We start from the raw sequence: 16219 nt of genomic DNA on the forward strand, positions 1-16219 counted from the left end.
CCTCCGGAACCGACTGAGCGGTGTCTGTTGGATGTGCGGGGGGAGTGGGAGAAGGTGCTGTGGAACCACTCTGGGCCGCCGAGGTGGAGCTGGCGGCCGGGAGGTTGGGGCAGTTCTTCCGAACATGCCCCACCCCCTTGCAGACGTGGCACCGCGCCCCGTCCGAGGTCCAAAAGACGCGGTAGGCCGTCCCCTGGAACTCCACATTAAATTGGCCCTCCGTGTCCTCCTCCCGCGCCAGCTGCATAAATAACTGGCGGCGGAAGGAGTAGACATGTTGGAGGCTGTGCTCCCGAAGACCAAGCCGGACTGGGGTGATCCCCGACCTCACCTCCCCCAGATGGTGCAGGTGGGGGAGGAGGAGCTCACTGGGAATGAAGGGTGGGACGTTGGACAACATTATCCGATGCGCAGTGGCCCCCAGAGGGTCCACTGGCAGGAAGGTCCCCCCCACAGTGAGCCCTTTACTCAGGGCCAGGGACACCGCCCGCTCGGTCTTCAAAAAGAACACAGCCTTCCCATACATCTTTGAGGCCGCAACAATGGCCGAGGGGCCGACAACCACGGCCATTGCCTTAACGCAGGCCTCAATAGACATGTTGGGGTGGGGATAGCTCTTCACCCCATGGCTGCATGTCAATAATTTAAAGGGTGACGGGGCCACGTGGGCAGCCACAGAAGCTGCAGCTGCGTAGGTAGTAGAGGGCCCCGCCACCGGTGATGAAGGGCTTGCCATGGGTCCAAGAGCTAAACCCACCCCAAATTGTGGACTTGCACACTAAATAACAGATTCACAGAAAAATTTGAAAAGACAAACAAACAAACAACAGGTTAGTGGAGAGGCTGAGGTAAGAGAGGAGAGGTAAAGACAGGCTGGAAGGGATGACTTGCTTTCTGGAGGTGGTGCTCACAGTACACTTAAAACAGTCTTTGAAGTTGGTCTTCCGGTCTTCTGGTTGGGGGAGTCGTCTTCACCTGGGTCAGCTGAAGCTGCCCAGGCACTATCTATCCCCTTCCGTCTGTTTAGCTGGGCAGCTTCAGCTGACCCAGGCTTGGCAATTGGGGTGGGGAGGGAGCTTCCCTGTGTGCTTTTGCAGCAGCACAGATTCCTGTTGAATTGGCAGCCCCACCCCTTGTTGTTCCAGCCACTTGTTCCTCCCCCAACAGTCCAAAGTAAATTACTGGTGTTCAGCACCCACCTCCAGACAAAGCCTTGTTTCCACAAAATGTCCCTTTCTTCTCTTTAATGGAGACTGTTGTTGGAGTTTTCCACTGCTTGTTGGTAGCTGCTCTCCCTTGCTCAGTGCAGCTCCTCTCTCCACCTCTGCAACCTCCAACTGCCACCAGCACTCTCAGCTGCACCTCGTTGATGCACTCAGGCTCCCAAATCAGTGGGCAGCCAATCCCAGTGCTGTACCTGTCCTGGGAGTGTTTGATGGGGAAAGTGTAGAGGGAGCTTTACTCTGTATCTAACCCCCCGTGCTGTACCTGTCCTGGGGAGTGTTTGATGGGGACAGTGTAGAGGGAGCTTTACTCTGTATCTAACCCCCGTGCTGTACCTGTCCTGGGAGTGTTTGATGGGGACAGTGCAGAGGGAGCTTTACTCTGTATCTAACCCCCCGTGCTGTACCTGTCCTGGGGAGTGTTTGATGGGGACAGTGCAGAGGGATCTTTACTCTGTATCTAACCCCCGTGCTGTACCTGTCCTGGGGAGTGTTTGATGGGGAAGTGTAGAGGGAGCTTTACTCTGTATCTAACCCCCCGTACTGTCCCTGTCCTGGGGAGTGTTTGATGGGGGACATTGTCGAGGGAGCTTTACTCTGTATCTAACCCCCCGTGCTGTACCTGTCCTGGGGAGTGTTTGATGGGGACAGTGCAGAGGGATCTTTACTCTGTATCTAACCCCCGTGCTGTACCTGTCCTGGGAGTGTTTGATGGGGAACAGTGTAGAGGGAGCTTTACTCTGTATCTAACCCCCCGTGCTGTACCTGTCCTGGGGAGTGTTTGATGGGGACAGTGCAGAGGGATCTTTACTCTGTATCTAACCCCCGTGCTGTACCTGTCCTGGGAGTGTTTGATGGGGAACAGTGTAGAGGGAGCTTTACTCTGTATCTAACCCCCGTGCTGTACCTGTCCTGGGAGTGTTTGATGGGGAAAGTGTAGAGGGAGCTTTAACTCTGTATCTGAGTCAGTGACCCTCTGTTTTCTCGGCAGTGCAAGTGAGAGTCTCTGTGGGGGAAAACACACAAGACGGAGGGGGCGGGGAATCCCCCCCCCCCCCCCCTTGCAGCTTGCCGGGGGTGGGGGGGGGAAAATCCCTCGCTGGGCCAGAACGCCACTCACAACATTACCAGCCGCCACGGGACCCAACCCCAGCGACCATGTCCACCCACAGACGCCAGTTCCCATCCCGGGCACTTTGTACCCAGTGTCAGCCTCAAGCACTCCCACTCACACACTCAAGTTAACACTGGTAGAGGCAATTGATAGAATCCCAAAACACTTTAATATACCCGATTTAATGACAGGTCAGAGCATAAACTATAAGATACACATGTAACACAGACACACGGGTGGATGGGGGAAGCAGCCCAGCTATCAGCATCTTCGCTGCTGCCGGGCAGCTGCACTCCCTCCCTCCGGTCATCGTCTCACGGGGGCCAGCCGGTGAACCGTGCCCTCCACTCGGCCCGTCGCGCTCTGCTGTCCCCTCGGGCTGTCTCACAGGCAACGGGACGCTCCACGTTCTCCCCCCCCCCCAGAGGCAGAGAGAGGGGTTGGGGGGGGGAGAGAGAGAGGGGGCAATGGAGACAGAGAGAGAAGTGGAGAGAGAGATATAGAGGGGAAAGAGAAGGGGGGGGGAGAGAGAGATATAGAGGGGAAAGAGAAGGGGGAGGGAGAGAGAGATATAGAGGGGAAAGAGAAGGGGGAGGGAGAGAGAGATATAGAGGGGAAAGAGAAGGGGGAGAGATAGAAGGGGGAGAGATAGAGGGGATAGAGAAGGGGGAGAGATAGAGGGGATAGAGAAGGGGGAGAGATAGAGGGGATAGAGAAGGGGGAGAGATAGAGGGGATAGAGAAGGGGGAGAGATAGAGGGGATAGAGAAGGGGGAGAGATAGAGGGGATAGAGAAGGGGGAGAGATAGAGGGGATAGAGAAGGGGGAGAGATAGAGGGGATAGAGAAGGGGGAGAGATAGAGGGGATAGAGAAGGGGGAGAGATAGAGGGGATAGAGAAGGGGGAGAGATAGAGGGGATAGAGAAGGGGGAGAGATAGAGGGGATAGAGAAGGGGGAGAGATAGAGGGGATAGAGAAGGGGGAGAGATAGAGGGGATAGAGAAGGGGGAGAGATAGAGGGGATAGAGAAGGGGGAGAGATAGAGGGGATAGAGAAGGGGGAGAGATAGAGGGGATAGAGAAGGGGGAGAGATAGAGGGGAAAGAAAGGGGAGAGATAGAGGGGAAAGAAAGGGGAGAGATAGAGGGGAAAGAGAAGGGAAGAGAGAGAGAAGGGGGAGAGAGATAGAGGAGAAAGAGGGAGACAGAGAGAAGTGGGGAGAGATAGAGGGGAAAGAGAACTGGGAGAGAGAGAGAGAGAGGGGAAAGAGAAGGGAAGAGAGAGAGAGAAAGGGAGAGAGATAGCGGGCAAAGAGAAGGGGGAGAGAGAGAGAGGAGAAAGAGGGGGAGGAAACAGAGGGGGGGGCAGAGAGAGAAGTGGGGAGAGAGGAAGAGAGGGGTGGGGAGAGAGAGGGACAAAGAGAGAGAGGGGCAGAGATACGGGGAGAGGGAGAGGCAGAGAGTGGGGTGGGGAGAAAGGCAGCGAGAGAGAGGTGGGTACAGACAGACAGACAAGGCAAGAGAGAGGCAGAGTCAGATGGAGACGGAGCACGAGGCAGAGGGGGACAGAGAGAGGATGAGAGAGAGAGAGGGAGATAAAGGACTCAGACTGAGGGAGAGACAGAGAAAGCACTGAGAAATTAGTTCGATTTGGACCAGATTTTTCCACTTCCTCGCAACCTAAAGGATCAAAACACACAAAAAAAATGAAAACAATGAGTTAGGGGGAGGCAGTGAATAGCGAATGATGAACACTGACATTCGCGCACGTCCCTTCGGGCAGACGCAGGCGCGCCTCCTCAACTCTCCTCCGTACTGGGCCCCGCGGGCTGCGCGCTCAACACACTCACCCTTTCACCTTCGAGGGCTTCTTCCCCGACTGACGCTGATCCTGAGGCGGGGCAGAGTCGCGGGTCTCCATCACGTGCTGTTCCGTCTCCTGGGCTGCGGCTCCGGTCGTGGCTTTTAGCGTCTTCTTCAGATTCAGTACCTGAGGGAAGGCCGGAGAGTGACATCAGAGGCTCTCCGGGGAGACAGGTACAGCACAGGGGGGGGGTGAGGTGAGATTCAGAGTAACGCTAGTACAAGTGCGATGGGCAGAATGGCCTCCTGCGCTGTGACCCAGGAGTCGGATGGGGGAGCAGCCAGCTCAGTTCCACTAGCTCGTGCAGCCCCCCCCACCCCCACTCTTCCTGGTCACCCCGGGGTCTCGGAGTAACTTATCAAACCCTCTTCCACCGCCCAGTCCCCCAGTGACTCACCTCGTTCTCCACCTGCTGCTTGACTTTCACCTGGTGCTCCCTGTACTGGTCTGCACGTCCAATCTGGTCCTCAATGCCGACCAGAACGGCCTCACAGCTGCTGCACCTGAGGGGAGGGGAGCGAGGGAGAGGGCAGTGAACATCGCAGACAGAGGGACCCCACGCGTGGAACCGACCACAGCCGAACCGTCCCCCATGACGTTTGACGGCATTACCATCGCTGAATCCCCCACAAGTCAGGAGTGTGATGGAATACTCTCCACTTGCCTGGATGGGTGCAGCTCCAACAACACTCAAGAAGCTCGACACCATCCAGGACAAAGCAGCCCGCTCGATCGGCACCCCGTCCACAAACATTCACTCCCTCCACCACCGACGCACAGTGGCAGCAGTGTGTACCATCTACAAGATGCACTGCAGCGACGGGCCAAGGCTCCTTCGACAGCGCCGCCCAAACCCGCGACCTCTACCACCTGGAAGGACAAGGGCAGCAGACGCGATGGGAACACCTCCACGAACAAGTGCCCGGCCAAGTCACACGCCATCCTGATTTGGAACTATATCGCCGTTCCTTCACTGTCGCTGGGTCAAAATCCTGGAACTCCCTTCCTAACAGCACTGTGGGTGCACCTACACCCCACATGGACTGCAGCGGTTCAAGAAGGCAGCTCACCACCACCTTCTCAAGGGGCAATTAGGGATGGGCAATAAATGCTGGCCTGGCCAGCGACGCCCACATCTCCCATGAACAAACAGGAAAAGCCCACACGAGGCTGGGATTCAGTGACCCCTCCCCGGCTCCCCTGCCCAGTAATACCATTCCTGCAGTGTCCGTGCCATACAGCTGATGTCCTGTGGGCGAATGTCCCTCCCGATGCTGTAATCCACCTCCAGCAGCTGGTTGTGCTGGTCCAGCTTCCCCTGGACGATGTCGGCGTAAATGGCCTCGATGATCAGGTCCTCCAGCTCCCGCAGGTTCTTCATCTCCAACTCCAGCAGCAGCACCGAGTAGGGGATGCACTGAGGGGAGAGCGAGAGAGGCTCAGACACAGGCTGAGTGAAGGGGGAGAGAGACGGACAGAGAGAGGGGGAGAGAGACAGACAGACAGAAAGAGAGGAAGAGAGACAAAGAGAGAGAGACAGACACACGGAGAGGGGGAGAGAGAGATACAGACAGACAGAGAGAGGAGAAAGACAGACAGAGAGGGGGAGAGAGACAGACAGACAGAAAGAGGGAGAGAGACAAAGAGAGAGACAGACAGACAGAAATAGAGGGAGAGAGACAAAGAGAGAGACAGACACACGGAGAGGGGGAGAAAGAGACACAGACAGACAGAGAGGAGAAAGACAGACAGACAGAGAGAGGGGGAGAGAGAGAGACAGACAGAGAGAGGGGGAGAGAGACAAACAGACAGAAAGAGAGGGAGAGAGAGAGAGACAAACACAGAGAGAGACAGACAGAGAGGGGGAGAAAGAGACAGACAACGAGGAGAAAGGCAGACAGCCAGAGAGAGACAGACAGAGAGGGAGAGATAGAGACAGACAGAGAGAGCGAGACAGAGAGAGAGGGAGAGATAGAGACAGACAGAGAGAGGGAGAAAGACAGACAGAGAGGGGGAGAGAGACAGACAGAGAGAGAGAGACACAGACAGAGAGAGAGAGACACAGACAGAGAGAGACAGACAGACAGAGAGAGACAGACAGACAGAGAGACAGACAGACAGAGAGAGAGACAGACAGAGAGGGGGAGAGAGAGAGACAAAAAGAGAGAGGAGAGAGACAGACAGAGAGAGGAGAGAGACAGACAGAGAGAGGAGAGAGACAGACAGAGAGAGAGAGGGAGATAAAGAGACAGACAGAGAGCGAGAGACAGACACAGAGCGAGACAGACAGACAGAAACAGGCGGGAGGGAGAGAAGACGGGGAGCAGAGAGAGAGTGAGGGTGACTAGGGGGGAGGAGAGAGAGAGAGAGTGAGTGAGGGTGACTAAGGGGGAGGAGAGAGAGTGAGGGTAACTAGGGGGGAGGAGAGAGAGAGTGTGAGGGTGAATAGGGGGGAGGAGAGAGTGAGTGAGGGTGACGAGGGGGGAGGAAAGAGAGAGTGAGGGTGACTGGGGGGGAGGAGAGAGAGTGAGTGAGGGTGACTGGGGGGGAGGAGAGAGAGTGAGTGAGGGTGACTGGGGGGGAGGAGAGAGAGTGAGGGTAACTAGGGGGGAGGAGAGAGAGTGTGTGAGGGTGACTAGGGGGGAGGAGAGTGAGAGTGACTAGGGGGGAGGAGAGTGAGAGTGACGAGGGGGGAGGAAAGAGAGAGTGAGGGTGACTAGGGGGGAGGAGAGGGAGAGAGTGAGGGTGACTAGGGGGGAGGAGAGAGAGAGAGAGGGTGACCAGGGGGGAGGAGAGAGAGAGGGTGACTAGGGGGGAGGAGAGAGAGAGTGAGTGAGGGTGACTAAGGGGGAGGAGAGAGAGAGAGAGTGTGAGGGTGACTGGGGGGAGGAGAGAGAGAGAGAGTGTGAGGGTGACTGGGGGGAGGAGAGAGAGAGGGAGTGTGAGGGTGACTAAGGGGGAGGAGAGAGTGTGAGGGTAACTAGGGGAGAGAGCGAGCGACGGGGAGGGGAGAGGGAGCGCGACGGGGAGGGGAGAGGGAGCGCGACGGGGAGGGGAGAGGGAGCGCGACGGGGAGGGGAGAGGGAGCGCGACGGGGAGGGGAGAGGGAGCGCGACGGGGAGGGGAGAGGGAGCGCGACGGGGAGGGGAGAGGGAGCGCGACGGGGAGGGGAGAGGGAGCGCGACGGGGAGGAGGGAGAGCGAGCGCGACGGGAGGAGGGAGAGCGAGCGACGGGGAGGGGAGAGGGAGCGCGACGGGGAGGAGGGAGAGCGAGCGACGGGGAGGGGAGAGGGAGCGCGACGGGGAGGAGGGAGAGCGAGCGACGGGGAGGGGAGAGGGAGCGCGACGGGGAGGAGGGAGAGCGAGCGACGGGGAGGGGAGAGGGAGCGCGACGGGGAGGAGGGAGAGCGAGCGACGGGGAGGAGGGAGAGCGAGCGACGGGGAGGAGGGAGAGCGCGCGACGGGGAGGAGGGAGAGCGCGCGACGGGGAGGAGGGAGAGCGCGCGACGGGGAGGAGGGAGAGCGCGCGACGGGGAGGAGGGAGAGCGCGCGACGGGGAGGAGGGAGAGCGCGCGACGGGGAGGAGGGAGAGCGCGCGACGGGGAGGAGGGAGAGCGCGCGACGGGGAGGAGGGAGAGAGCGCGACGGGGAGGAGGGAGAGAGCGCGACGGGGAGGAGGGAGAGAGCGCGACGGGGAGGGGGGAGAGCGCGCGACAGAGAGTGACAGGGTGGAGCGGGGGACTACTACTCCAGCAGCAGCACCCCTCTGCTCTCCCGCACACTGGCCCCTCCGAGCCCCGTCTCCCTCCCTCCACGAGATCAGATACCTACTTTCACGCTGGCTGCCATGGTAACGATGGACAAATGCCTCAGTTTGTTCTTCTGTGCCGCTGTTAACTCGGGCAGGTTTGAGGCATTAGCTGTGGACATGAGGCAGAGTTCATCACGAGGCACTGAGAGAGTAACCCCCTACCCCACTTTATACCCAGTGTCAGCATCGAGCACTCCCAGGACAGGTACAATACAGAGCTCCCTCCACATTACCCTGACAGTGTAAACCCCCTACCCCACTTTATACCCAGTGTCAGCATCGAGCACTCCCAAGACAGGTACAATACAGAGCTCCCTCTACATTACCCCCACCAACTTTGTACCCAGTGTGTGGGACCCATACCCCAGTGAGAGTCAGTGTGTGTGTCACCCCGTACCCCAGTGAGAGTCAGTGTGTGTGGGACCCGTACCCCAGTGAGAGTCAGTGTGTGTGTCACCCCGTACCCCAGTGAGAGTCAGTGTGTGTGTGTGGGACCCCGTACCCCAGTGAGAGTCCGTGTGTGTGGGACCCCGTACCCCAGTGAGAGTCAGTGTGTGTGGGACCCGTACCCCAGTGAGAGTCAGTGTGTGTGTGGGACCTGTACCCCAGTGAGAGTCAGTGTGTGTGTGGGACCTGTACCCCAGTGAGAGTCAGTGTGTGTGTGGGACCCGTACCCCAGTGAGAGTCAGTGTGTGTGTGTCACCCCGTACCCCAGTGAGAGTCAGTGTGTGTGTGGGACCTGTACCCCAGTGAGAGTCAGTGTGTGTGTGGGACCTGTACCCCAGTGAGAGTCAGTGTGTGTGTGGGACCCGTACCCCAGTGAGAGTCAGTGTGTGTGTGGGACCCGTACACCAGTGAGAGTCAGTATGTGTGGGACCCATACACCAGTGAGAGTCAGTGTGTGTGTGGGACCCGTACCCCAGTGAGAGTCAGTGTGTGTGTGTGGGACCCGTACTCCAGTGAGAGTCAGTGTGTGTGTGTGTGGGACCCGTACTCCAGTGAGAGTCAGTGTGTGTGGGACCCATACACCAGTGAGAGTCAGTGTGTGCAGAAGCCGTACCACAGTGAGAGTCAGTGTGTGGGACCCATACCCCAGTGAGAGTCAGTGTGTGTGTGGGACCCGTACCCCAGTGAGAGACAGTGTGTGTGGGACCCGTACCCCAGTGAGAGTCAGTGTGTGTGGGACCCGTACCCCAGTGAGAGTCAGTGTGTGCGGAAGCCGTACCACAGTGAGAGTCAGTGTGTGGGACCCGTACCCCAGTGAGAGTCAGTGTGTGTGGGACCCGTACCCCAGTGAGAGACAGTGTGTGTGGGACCCGTACCCCAGTGAGAGTCAGTGTGTGTGTGGGACCCGTACCCCAGTGAGAGTCAGTGTGTGCGGAAGCCGTACCACAGTGAGAGTCAGTGTGTGGGACCCGTACCCCAGTGAGAGTCAGTGTGTGTGGGACCCGTACCCCAGTGAGAGTCAGTGTGTGTGTGGGACCCATACCCCAGTGAGAGACAGTGTGTGTGGGACCCATACCCCAGTGAGAGTCAGTGTGTGTGGGACCCATACCCCAGTGAGAGTCAGTGTGTGTGGGACCCGTACCCCAGTGAGAGACAGTGTGTGTGGGACCCATACCCCAGTGAGAGTCAGTGTGTGTGGGACCCGTACCCCAGTGAGAGTCAGTGTGTGGGACCCGTACCCCAGTGAGAGACAGTGTGTGTGGGACCCATACCCCAGTGAGAGTCAGTGTGTGTGGGACCCGTACCCCAGTGAGAGTCAGTGTGTGGGACCCGTACCCCAGTGAGAGACAGTGTGTGTGGGACCCATACCCCAGTGAGAGTCAGTGTGTGTGGGACCCGTACCCCAGTGAGAGACAGTGTGTGTGGGACCCATACCCCAGTGAGAGTCAGTGTGTGTGGGACCCGTACCCCAGTGAGAGACAGTGTGTGTGGGACCCGTACCACAGTGAGAGACAGTGTGTGGGACCCGTACCCCAGTGAGAGACAGTGTGTGGGACCCGTACCCCAGTGAGAGTCAGTGTGTGGGACTTGTACCCCTGGACTGCGACAGGCCCTGAATCCCACTGGCTTCGCTCACCCACATAATCCGAAAACGTGCCATAAGCGAAGAGGCTGAGGAGCTGGTAGGATGCAGCATACGGTCCTGTCATTAGCTGCAGAGAGACAGAGGGAGAAGGACAAGGAGTCAGAAATCAAAGGATTGCAGCCAGTCTCTCACTCCTCATTACATCCCTCCCTCTCTCCCTCATTCCATTGCCCTGCTATCCCCCCGCCCGACCCTCTCTCCTCTTTTCCCCTCTCCCTCCCTCCTCACGCATCTCCCCGTCCCTCTCACTTTCACCCAACCTCTCTCCATCTATCTCTCTCTACCCCGCTCCTCGCCGCCTCTCCCCTCCATCACCCCCTCGCTCTTCCCCCTCCATCTACCTCGATCTGTCTCACACCCCGTGACCTCAAGCCCTCAATCTCGCAGGGAGCTTTAGCGAAGGGTCTTCTGGAATAGATACAGAGCAAAGCTCCCTCTACACTGTCCCCCATCAAACACGCCCAGGACAGGTACAGCTCAGGGTTAGATACAGAGTAAAGCTCCCTCTACACTGACCCCCATCAAACACTCCCCAGATCAGGTACAGCACAGGGGTTTATATACAGAGTCCGCACTCACCTCCTGAATGTTTGGCATCTCCAAGAATTCACCGAAGACGTAAACTCCGGGCACCTCGAGTAGCTGGTTGATGAGTGCCACCAGACCCGCTCCGCGCACCATCTTGGCCAGCAGGAGGAACTGCTCGAGGGACTGCCCGCTTGCCTTCACCTCGGTCGCCATGGCTGGGCAAGCAGAGGCAATGATCGCTGGGTGGGCGCGGAACAGAAAAAAAAACAAGACAGAGATTCAGTACGTAAACGGCATTACGCCCGCCCGTCCTCTGGGGTGCGGGGGAGGGGTGGGGTTAGGGGGGCCCTCCCCCGCAACCCAAAGGAGCTCCAATTCGTGTCGACTATTCGGCTGCAGTGGCACCGCCACTCAGCCCCATCCTGTCCCCAACAATCAGGGCTACTTTCCCTTGACCCTATCTGCTCATATTCACCACGTTTACACCCTCCTCCCCACCCCCAACCCAGGTTATTTTAACACGGTTAACCCCCGCCCAGGTTATTTTAACCCGGTTAACCCCCGCCCGGGTTATTTTAACCCGGTTAACCACCCTGTGGGTTATTTTAACCCGGTTAACCACCCTGTGGGTTATTTTGACCCGGTGAACCGCCCTGCGGGTTATTTTAACTCAGTTAACCGCCGCCCGGGTTATTTTAACCCAGTTAACCGCCCTGCGGGTTATTTTAACCCGGTTAACCACCCTGTGGGTTATTTTGACCCGGTTAACCGCCCTGCGGGTTATTTTGACCCGGTTAACCGCCCTGCGGGTTATTTTAACTCAGTTAACCGCCGCCCGGGTTATTTTAACCCAGTTAACCGCCCTGCGGGTTATTTTAACCCGGTTAACCACCCTGTGGGTTATTTTGACCCGGTTAACCGCCCTGCGGGTTATTTTAACTCAGTTAACCACCGCCCGGGTTATTTTAACCCGGTTAACCGCCCTGTGGGTTATTTTCACCCGGTTAACCGCCCTGTGGGTTATTTTAACCCGGTTAACCACCGTCCGCGTTATTTTAACCCTGTTAACCACCCTGTGGGTTATTTTAACCCGGTTAACCACCGTCCGTGTTACTTTAACCCGGTTAACCGCCCTGCGGGTTATTTTAACCCGGTTAACCCCCCTGCGGGTTATTTTAACCCGGTTAACCCCCCTGCGGGTTATTTTAACCCGGTTAACCGCCCTGCGGGTTATTTTAACCCGGTTGACCCCCGCCCGGGTTATTTTAACCCGGTTGACCGCCCTGCGGGTTATTTTAACCCGGTTAACCGCCCTGCGGGTTATTTTAACCCAGTTAACCCCCTGACCTAGTTATTTTTACCCAGTTAAGCTGCCGTCCAGGTTATTTCCATCCAGTTACCCCACCCCCACTTCCCGATTAATATTTACCTTACTAGGCCCCAGCAAAAGCCTGGGGCTCAACAAGTAAAGCCCAGCAGACGCTGCAGACACCACTTCCTCCCCGCAGAGAGCAGCTGGGGCAGAAGACACACACCCCCCCTCTCTCATTGGCAGCCGGCCGGCCGCCCGCCTCACTGTCCAACCACACTGTTCCAACCTCACCACGTGGGGACAAGCGGGTTCCGGCTTCCGATTGGATCAAGTGGCCGTCCATCATTGGCCGCGGCGTCCCATTGTAGGGTGTGGACGTCAATCAAAGAAAGCCACAGGTGTTACAACTCCCGCCCCCGTACTCTCCCATTGGTCAACAGCCAACAAGCCGCTTCATCCATTCGCCACTGCCGCTCCGCTGACTGACGTCCGGTCCTAGCCGTCTATTCGCCCATGCCCACGCCAATCACCACGCCGGGTGCCGCCCCCTCCAACGCAACAATGGGAGGCTGCCATTGGACAGCGCGGAACGTCCACCCTGACGGACGGGCAGGCCAGTCCAATCAGCGCTTAAGGCGCCCAACTGCACATCCGTCAAGGCAGACGGGCCAATGAGGGGAGGGGGAGGGGGTTTGCAGACGGTGAGCTCGGGGACGGAAGCGGAACACCGGCCTCCTCAGGCCGACCGCTGATTGCAGAGAACCGGCGGGATGACCTGTCAATCATCGGCTCTGAGGAAGGCCATTGGGCCAGGCCGGTGCCAATCAATAGCGACCGAGAGGCGGGTCACAAATCTCACGATGCTGCGGGCTGAATGGGCGGGTACGCTGCCAATCAACCTCAACCGGCCAATCAGCATCCAGAGGCTCACCAACCGCCACCATTCAGCTTGCAGGGAAGGCGGGACCGCTGCCATTTTGAGGCACCCAGGTGACAGTGCCGCCCCACCAAGTCGAACAGCCCTGTTAATCTCAATTCTTCCATTTTAAAATTCACATCCTTGTTTTCAAATCCCTCCATGGCCTCACCCCTTCCTCCCTATCTCCGTAACCTCCTCCAGCCTCCAACAACCCTCCCTATCTCTGTAACCTCCTCCAGCCTCCACAACAACCCTCCCTATCTCTGTAACCTCCTCCAGCCTCCAACGACCCTCCCTATCTCTGTAACCTCCTCCAGCCCCTACAACCCTCCCTATCTCTGTAACCTCCTCCAGCCCCTACAACCCTCCCTATCTCCGTAACCACCTCCAGACCCTACGACCCTCCCTATCTCTGTAACCTCCTTCAGCCCCCGACAACCCTCCCTATCTCTGTAACCTCCTCCAGCCTCCAACAACCCTCCCTATCTCTGTAACCTCCTCCAGCTCCGACAACCCTCCCCATCTCTGTAACCTCCTCCAGTCCCACAACAACCCTCCCTATCTCTGTAACCTCCTCCAGCCTCCAACAACCCTCCCTATCTCTGTAACCTCCTCCAGCCTCCGACAACCCTCCCATCTCTGTAACCTCCTCCAGTCCCACAACAACCCTCCCTATCTCTGTAACCTCCTCCAGCCTCCGACAACCCTCCCTATCTCTGTAACCTCCTCCATGGCCCGACGACACTCCCTATCTCTGTAACCTCCTCCAGCCCCCGACGACACTCCCTATCTCTGTAACCTCCTCCAGCCCCTACAACCCTCCCTATCTCTGTAACCTCCTCCAGCCCCTACGACCCCTCCTATCTCTGTAACCTCCTCCAGCCCCCTACGACCCTCCCTATCTCTGTAACCTCCTCCAGCCTCCGACAACCCTCCCTATCTCTGTAACCTCCTCCAGCCTCCGACAACCCTCCCTATCTCTGTAACCACCTCCAGACCCTACGACCCCCCCCTATCTCTGTAACCTCCTCCAGCCTCCGACAACCCTCCCTATCTCTGTAACCTCCTCCAGCCTCCAACAACCCCCCCTATCTCTGTAACCTCCTCCAGCCTCCGACAACCCTCCTATCTCTGTAACCTCCTCCAGCCTCCGACAACCCTCCCCTATCTCTGTAACCTCCTCCAGCCTCCGACAACCCTCCCTATCTCTGTAACCACCTCCAGACCCTACGACCCCCCCTATCTCTGTAACCTCCTCCAGTGCCAATACAACCCTCCCTATCTCTGTAACCACCTCCAAACACTACGACAACCCTCCCTATCTCTAACCACCTCCAGACCCTACGCCCCTCCCTATCCCTGTAACCTCCTCCAGCCCCCACAACAACCCTCCCTATCTCTGTAACCTCCTTCAGCCTCCGACAACCCTCCCTATCTCTGTAACCTCCTCCAGTGCCAATACAACCCTCCCTATCTCTGTAACCACCTCCAAACCCTACGACAACCCTCCCTATCTCTGTAACCACCTCCAGACCCTAACGCCCCTCCCTATCCCTGTAACCCTCCTCCAGCCTCCAACAACCCTCCCTATCTCTGTAACCTCCTCCAGCCTCCAACAACCCTCCCTATCTCTGTAACCTCCTCCAGCCTCCTACGACCCTCCCTATCTCTGTAACCACCCCCAGACCCCTACGCCCCTCCCTATCCCTGTAACCTCCTCCAGCCTCCAACAACCCTCCCTATCTCAGTACTGACCCTCCGATAGCGCGCCGCCCCCCCGCGGTTCTGCGCTGGGCTCAGTGAGCCGGGATCCGGGTTGTGGCGGCGGGGGGGGGGGGGGCCGGGAAGCGGCCCCGCCTTCCCGGGAAAGGTTAGGTCTCCGCCGCTTCGCCCGGGCGATGTTGGAGGGGATCGATGGTCGAGGAGGTGTGACTGCAGGAGCCCGGTCGGCTTTTCATCAATCTCCCCGTCACGTGTGGTCTCCTGGGGGGGGGGGGGGGGGGGGGGGCTGCTTAGCCGCACATGTGGAATGTGAAAGCTGAGGTTATTGTGTGTTCACGTCCTGATCTGGGACCGACAGGCTGTGCCCCGTCAGCAAGCGGTTCCAGTATCATTAACAGCGGGCCACAGCGAGGAGAGACAGAGAGAGACGGGTGGGCGGAGGTTGCTGGGTGTGGAGGAGAGAGAGAGAGAGAGACAGACGGAGACACAGAGAGATGAAAGGCATCAAGCAGGTCGTGGCAGGCAGATTCCCAGATCTTAATTGAGCAGAAAAAAAACCTGCATTTCGGATGCAGTCGAGCACGGAGGATGACATACGGAGCCCCAGAGAGAATTATTACTGTAATCCGTGGAGTGATGGTGTTACAGGGACTATCAGCAGGACAGGGAGGGGGAGGGAGGGACAGGGAGGGAGAGAGGGAGGAAGAGAGAGATGGAGGGAGGGAGAGAGGGAGAGGGGAAAGAGAGAGAGGGAGGGAGGGAGAGAGGAGAGGGAGGGAGAGAGGGAGGTAGGGAGGAAGAGAGAGGGAGGAAGAGATGAGGAGGAGGGAGAGGAGAGAGAGAGAGAGATGGAGGGAGGGAGAGAGAGATGGAGGGAGAGATGGAGGGAGGGAGAGAGGGAGAGGGAAAGAGAGAGATGGAGGGAGGGAGAGAGAGGGAGGGATGAGAGAGGGAGGGATGGAGAGATGGAGGGAGGGAGAGAGAGGGAGGGAGAGAGAGATGGAGGGAGAGAGAGATGGAGGGAGAGAGAGATGGAGGGAGAGAGAGATGGAGGGAGAGAGAGATGGAGGGAGAGAGAGATGGAGGGAGAGAGAGATGGAGGGAGAGAGAGAGGGAGGGAGGGAGAGAGGGAGAGGGAAAGAGAGAGATGGAGGGAGGGAGGGAGAGGGAGGGAGAGAGAGGGAGGGACGGAGAGATGGAGGGAGGGAGAGGGGGAGAGAGGTGAGGGAGGGAGGGAGAGGGGGGAGTGAGGGAGGGAGGGAGAGGGAGAGAGGGGGAGGAGGGAGGGAGGGAGAGGGAAGGGAGGGAGAGGGAGGAGGGAGTGAGAGAGGGAAGGAGTGAGAGAGGGAAGGAGAGAGAGAGGGAAGGAGGAGAGAGAGAGGGGGAGGGAGAGAGAGAGAGAGGGAGGGAGGTACGGAGCAAGAGAGAGGGAGGAAGAGAAGAGGAGAGAAGAGAGAGGGAGGGAGAAGGGGGAGAAGAGAAAGAGGGAGAGAGAGGGAGGGAGGGAGAGGGAGGAGGAGAGGGGAGGGAGTGAGGAGAGGAGGGATGGAGGGATGGAGGGAGGAGGAATGGAGGGAGGAGACAGAAAGAGGGAGGGAGACAGAAAGAGGAGGGAGGGAGACAGTGAAAGGGCGGGA

At 58.2% G+C, this 16219-nt stretch overlaps 1 protein-coding gene across 2 annotated transcripts; it reads right to left on the reverse strand.

The window, feature by feature from the left end:
* Positions 1–2487: 2487 nt before the first annotated feature.
* Positions 2488–12182, reverse strand: cops7a (COP9 constitutive photomorphogenic homolog subunit 7A). 2 transcript variants are annotated; one of them, XM_068025154.1, is made up of 8 exons: positions 12059–12182; positions 10681–10868; positions 10093–10168; positions 8030–8118; positions 5413–5615; positions 4596–4701; positions 4185–4324; positions 2488–4014 (listed from the first exon to the last, which is right to left on the reverse strand). In XM_068025154.1, exons 2-8 carry the CDS (start codon positions 10840–10842, stop codon positions 3975–3977), a joined length of 816 nt encoding a protein of 271 aa, XP_067881255.1. In that variant the 5' UTR covers positions 10843–10868; positions 12059–12182; the 3' UTR covers positions 2488–3974. The 2 variants fall into 2 exon arrangements, with proteins under 2 accessions (XP_067881255.1, XP_067881256.1); XM_068025155.1 differs by lacking the exon at positions 12059–12182 and adding an exon at positions 11991–12027.
* Positions 12183–16219: the final 4037 nt, after the last annotated feature.

This window comes from Heterodontus francisci, unplaced genomic scaffold (assembly GCF_036365525.1).
Source record: "Heterodontus francisci isolate sHetFra1 unplaced genomic scaffold, sHetFra1.hap1 HAP1_SCAFFOLD_2292, whole genome shotgun sequence".
In the NCBI taxonomy this organism is placed as follows: domain Eukaryota; kingdom Metazoa; phylum Chordata; class Chondrichthyes; order Heterodontiformes; family Heterodontidae; genus Heterodontus; species Heterodontus francisci.